Raw genomic sequence first — 5559 nt, forward strand, 5'->3', positions numbered from 1 at the left:
TACAAAGTACACACAGAAAAAAACAAGTACCCATAGAAAATAAAAGTAACCCATAGAAAATACAAAGTACCCATAGAAAATACAAAGTACACACAGAAAAAAACAAGTACCCATAGAAATAAAGTAACCCATAGAAAATACAAAGTACCCATAGAAATAAAGTACACACAGAAAAACAAGTACCCATAGAAAATAAAAGTAACCCATAGAAAATACAAAGTACCCATAGAAAATACAAAGTACCCATAGAAAATACAAAGTACCCATAGAAAATACAAAGTACCCATAGAAAATACAAAGTACCCATAGAAAATAAAAGTGGAATAAAAAATACTAAGTGTACCTATGGGCCTTCGTAAAAAAAAACCTCCACTTCTAATGTGATGACTGCTGCCTACCAAAAAAATGGAACACGCGTTCGGTTCCAATGACGTCACATCAAACATGATGATAGCTTAATGTACTTAGCATGTGGTATTGAACTGCGTTGACTTCAAGTTTTTTTTTATAATTTGAATTCCCAGTGCCAAGTACCCCCTAAATATCCCCCTACTCCCACATGTGTGTGTGTATGTATGTGTGTTATATATAGTGGATGCTGCTAAAATGATGACTGCACTCGACCACGGCTTGGGCCAGACTGATCCAGGGACACGAGGTCCCTGTCCTTTATTGAGACCAGATGTGACACAAGTCCAACCCCCTACATGTGTATATATGTGTGTGTATGTGTGTGCGCGTGTGTTTATGTGTGCGCGTGTGCGTGTCTGTATGTGTGGACTTGTGTGATTCATTCATCTTTTGGGACTATCATGTGTATCCGAATCGGATTCTGGCTTTCCTCCAACAAGCCGCCAAAATCTTGGCTCGGTGTTCTTGAACCCTCTTTCTTTGACCCTTGGTTTCCAGGTTCAAGTTGACATTCCAAGGCAGATCTACATACAATGCGTCATTGACATCGTGCAGACATGGCAGCCAAACGCGGTATGGTTAACGTTCTCACGGTAAGTTGATGAGTTTTCTACCCGGATTTCGTTGAATACAGCCGCAGCAAAAAGAAGCTCCGAACATTTGCAGCAGAGGCTTTTTTTCGGGGCTTTGTCTATCTTAGAGTCGTACTATGAACATGAACGTGAACAACAACCACTAGCACAGACAAGGTCACGCCTTTGCGGGCTCCTAAAACGCAGTGATTGTAAAGTGGGACAGCAGTAGTTTTCCCAATCTACTTCACATGGATCCATGGATCCATCTACGACTCGGTGCTGTTGTTTAGTCTCCACCAGACTTCTTTGCGGGGTGAATAGATCGTAGAAATCGGCCGTAGAAATCGGCGGGGCAGTGGAGCTTCTCTGGCCGGCTACCTTCTCTGGCCAATTAATACCCTTTTTAGGCCGATTTCTACGATTTATACACCCCTCAAAGAAGTCTGGTGGAGACTACTGTTGTTGGGGTTGAGAAGAGAAAGGGAATTGGCTACGTTTGGTCTGAGCGTGGCTGGCAGACCCCAGTGCTTAGAACAGAGAGAGCTAGCACTTCTTTTTACTGAACCTGTTGTCGACCGACTCTGACCGGTTGCCAAACTTGTGACGCCCCGTGTGCCAACCCTGGGATCAGGGAGTGTGGCTTCCCCCAACCGAATGGCCCGTATCTTGTCGTGTTGGGGTCTGAATCAACCCGTTTGAACTTGTAGTAAAATTGTGAGCTAAAACGTTACTAGTTTACAGCAGCTTAATTCATGGCTTTGGCCCCACCCCATACTCTGAGCTTTTGTCCCAGGCATGGGTGTGCGTTTGCACAAGATATCAGGTTTCCGTGACGTAGTATATCAGTTGTCAACAAACATGCATTGATACTAGAAAGGTAACATTTGCAGAGCAAATGCATAATGTCAACCTTCCCGTGGACTATCCAAGGACGTCCTTGGTCTAGCCTAACAAACTACTGTTATGTTTATTGTTACTCAAACACATTAATAATTATAATACATGGTGAGCAGCCTCTTCAACTCTATAATGTAATGATATCCAGTCCAGGTCACTGACTTGATTTGTTTGGAGAAGAAGAAGAGGAGTAAGAAGATGAAGAAACAAAAAAAGGTAAACAGAACTAGTAGCCTGGTTGCCAGACCATTGTAGGCTCCCCGGTATCTCTACGGTGTTGAGAGTGCTGCCCACCCGCCCAGGTCCTAATATTAGCACGCGCCAAGGGTTTACAATATTACCAAGGAGTTGCTTTGCAATAATATTTGAATTCTTTCCGTCTTTTGCACACTTCTACTGTAAATATAACCGTTTCACTGAACACGTAGTATACAGCTGAATTGCTGTTTTGGATTGGATCTGACTGCAGCTGGTGTTCTTGACAATGGCCTGTCCTCATTGTCGGGAATGTTGGGCTTGTTGCCAGAACGTTAACCCAGCTGCTGGTCCCGTCGGCCGAGACTCCCCTGCACGCCTAGCATCCTATGCAGGCCTCCGAGCTGGCAGATTTTTAATACTGGGTTTTTGTAGAATTGTTAATGCGATCTTTTGCCTGCCATCCCACATCCAACTAACCAGCCATCGTATGATACCCGCATGTGTATGGTTATATAATCATAGTGGTGTGGCTCTCCCCAAACAAGGGACGCCCCTAACCGAAGCTAGGTACTCATTTCCACCTGACAGATGTGAGACAGTGAGAAAAGTCATTTCAAGTGCCTTTGCGAAGGGCACAAGGTCGGTGACATATTGCAGGATTCGAACCCCGGATCTCCTGGTTCTGAGCCGAACACGCTTCCGTTGCTACCACAATATATTGATGTCTTCTACGATGAACTATTATAGTATAATGTATTTATATTCGCACATTATACAGATACTGTTAGGAGTCCTTCTTGGTTGTTTGGGACGATCTGACGATGACCCTCGCCTGATTGATCTGACCTGGACGCTGAAGGGAGGGATCCCTGTTCACCCCATCTACCCTAACTACACATTCACCATCATCAGCAGGTAAGCAGCAGTCTCCATCGGCGTAACGTTATCTGTGTACAATCCATCTGTTGTGACTTGTACTAACCCTGTGGGCAGGTGTGTGTACAATAAAAGGTCTTCATTCATCGTTAAAACAGGGGCGACCATCCTCTCGGCATTTACTTGGAGACCAATGAGATCTACATGAGCGAGCACACTGGGACCCACCTAGACGCACCCGCGCATTTCGCAAGAGGAGCCTGGAGACGTGAGTTGTGCTACGTTTTATAGCCTAGGTATCATCCGCATTTGGCTCCGCAACGCTCGATAGACTCAATCAACGCATCATTGATTTTTTCGAGTGTTGTGGAGCCCAAATCAGGATGGTATCCAGGCTAACGTTTTAAAAAGTTTCATACAAAATCGTCTTTTGACATGTGCGACTTCACTGTTTTGCGTGTTTGTGCTTGTGTGTTCGTACATTGCAGTTAGAATTAAAGTTCAAAAGACTAAACCTTTCCTTCCAACACTGGAATGAATTGTGCCATACCATAATGTCGATTATCTAACGAGACAAGTAACATTTGCAAAGCAAATGCATAATGTTTACCTTCGGACATGGTCTGCTCTGTTCATTCTTACTCAAACACATTCAAATACATGTACTACTAGTAGATGGTGAGAGGGGCAGAGCAGACCATGAAATTGCAACATTATGTAACACAACACCAGTCACCATNTATATCATACCCGGGCGCGATAACGTTCGATAACGGGTTCCGGACCGGGCCGTACGTTACGGTACGGCCCGGTCCGGAACCCGTTATCGAACGCTTCCATCGCTTCCATAAAACGATTCGAACGCGTTTCGTCCTAACCGCGTGCGCCCCTTTCGAAAATTCGAATACAGAATCCGGACGTTGGAACTGATGTTGTTGCATTTGAGGGTTTAGGGGCACCAACTTTTGGCTCATCTTGCATTGAAAGGCGCGTTTTCTTGGGTGGGTATGATATAAATAAAATACAACACGGTGTATTCCGCATCGCCCTCGGTCCCGGCCCTCCCGCGAGTCGGATCGCCCTCCGGCCTGCGGCCGTCGGGCGATCCGACCCGCGGTCGGGCCGATACCTCGGGCGATACGGAATACCCCGTGTTGTATTCTATATGTACTGGGTAACGTTAGTACTAGTCACTAGTAGTTATACATAGCCAAAGACATTATACTAGCGTATAATGTCCTTGTAATAACATACAAGGTAAAAATGTGTAGCATATACATTTTAAAACAACATTTGAACAACTCATTATTATGTCATATTCTACTTCTAGATCTGTTCACAAAATGGAACACGCGTTCGGTTCGAGTGACGTCATATCGAACACGATCGAACCTGATTTTGGGGACGAAAATTCCTTGACTTTTTTTACTATCGAAATCACATGATATGGTGGTCGCTACGTTGATGATAGCTTAGTGCACGCACCCTTTTTCATTTTCATGTACCAGGACAATGTCTATGACGATTTCCAAGCAGATCCTAGGGTTTAATGCCTATGCAACGTCCAGTCCGTACAGGTTGGGGCGAGCAGTTCTGGGAGGAAGGACCGGCGGCGTATCTCGGTACGGACCACACGAGGAACGCCTCCTTGCTGCACTCGCCGGGACTGCACCCCGCCGCCGCCCAGTGGATCGTGGACAACCGGGACGTGAAGGCGGTCGGGATTGACACCCTCTCGGCGGATCCTGGAGATTCGACGGTAAATCTTCATTTTCCTGTTAAACTTATCCTATTTTCATGTTTACCGAAAACACATTGTTTTTGCTACGTTTCCTCGTCTTCTTCTCCAAACAGTGACCTCTGCCGCATGCTGAGACAGACTGAACAGCCTCAACACTTCCGGGTGTTGGGTTACATAATGTTGCAATTTAATAGCAGGAGGGATTTAGACTCCTGTCTGACCATATGAATGTGCGAAGGTAAACATTATGCATTTGCTTTGCATATGATCAATGACCTGGACCAGATGGCTGTAACCATAGCATAGGTGACTGGTGCTGTAGCAGACACGCTGTGGTGTTGGGTACATTAGTCATTATGTAGCAGGCAGAGTTGGAGGGGCTGCTTACCATACATATGAATGTGTTTTTACAGAACGGTAGTGATGCGTTTGATTTGCAAATGCTGCCTTATTTTGGAATCCCGAGCTCTGTCCTTTCCTTCGTCTTCCTCACATTAACAACCTCTCCCTGTCACCCCATCTAGACGTATGAAACTCACCTGATCCTCCTGCCCAACAACGTCCTCATCCTAGAGAACGTTGCCCACCTGGACGAGATGCCCCCTACCGGATCCACCGTGTACGCCATGCCCATCAAGATCGGTGACGGAAGCGGAGCTCCCTCTCGAATTTTCGCAATCGTGGATGGCCGAACCAGCGCAGCAGGGCCGACAACACCAAACATGGCCGTCATCTTTTCATCAATGACTGCACTTATCGGTGTCTTCCTGACTTTTGCATGAAAGCATACTTTCATGAAAATAGTTTAATGGAAAGAAAGGTGCACGTGGATGGAAAAATCCAAATGTTATCAAATTTTTC

General features: G+C 45.5%; 1 protein-coding gene across 1 annotated transcript; it reads left to right on the forward strand.

Moving 5' to 3' along the window:
• Nucleotides 1–4510: 4510 nt before the first annotated feature.
• LOC109471552 lies at nucleotides 4511–5543 on the forward strand. The gene is made up of 2 exons (XM_019770899.1): nucleotides 4511–4716; nucleotides 5223–5543. The coding sequence occupies exons 1-2, from the start codon at nucleotides 4513–4515 to the stop codon at nucleotides 5478–5480; spliced, it is 462 nt and encodes a 153-aa protein (XP_019626458.1). The 5' UTR covers nucleotides 4511–4512; the 3' UTR covers nucleotides 5481–5543.
• The last annotated feature ends 16 nt before the right edge of the window (nucleotides 5544–5559 follow it).

This window comes from Branchiostoma belcheri, unplaced genomic scaffold (assembly GCF_001625305.1).
Source record: "Branchiostoma belcheri isolate BF01 breed outbred unplaced genomic scaffold, Haploidv18h27 scaffold25, whole genome shotgun sequence".
NCBI classification, from domain to species: Eukaryota; Metazoa; Chordata; class Leptocardii; order Amphioxiformes; family Branchiostomatidae; genus Branchiostoma; species Branchiostoma belcheri.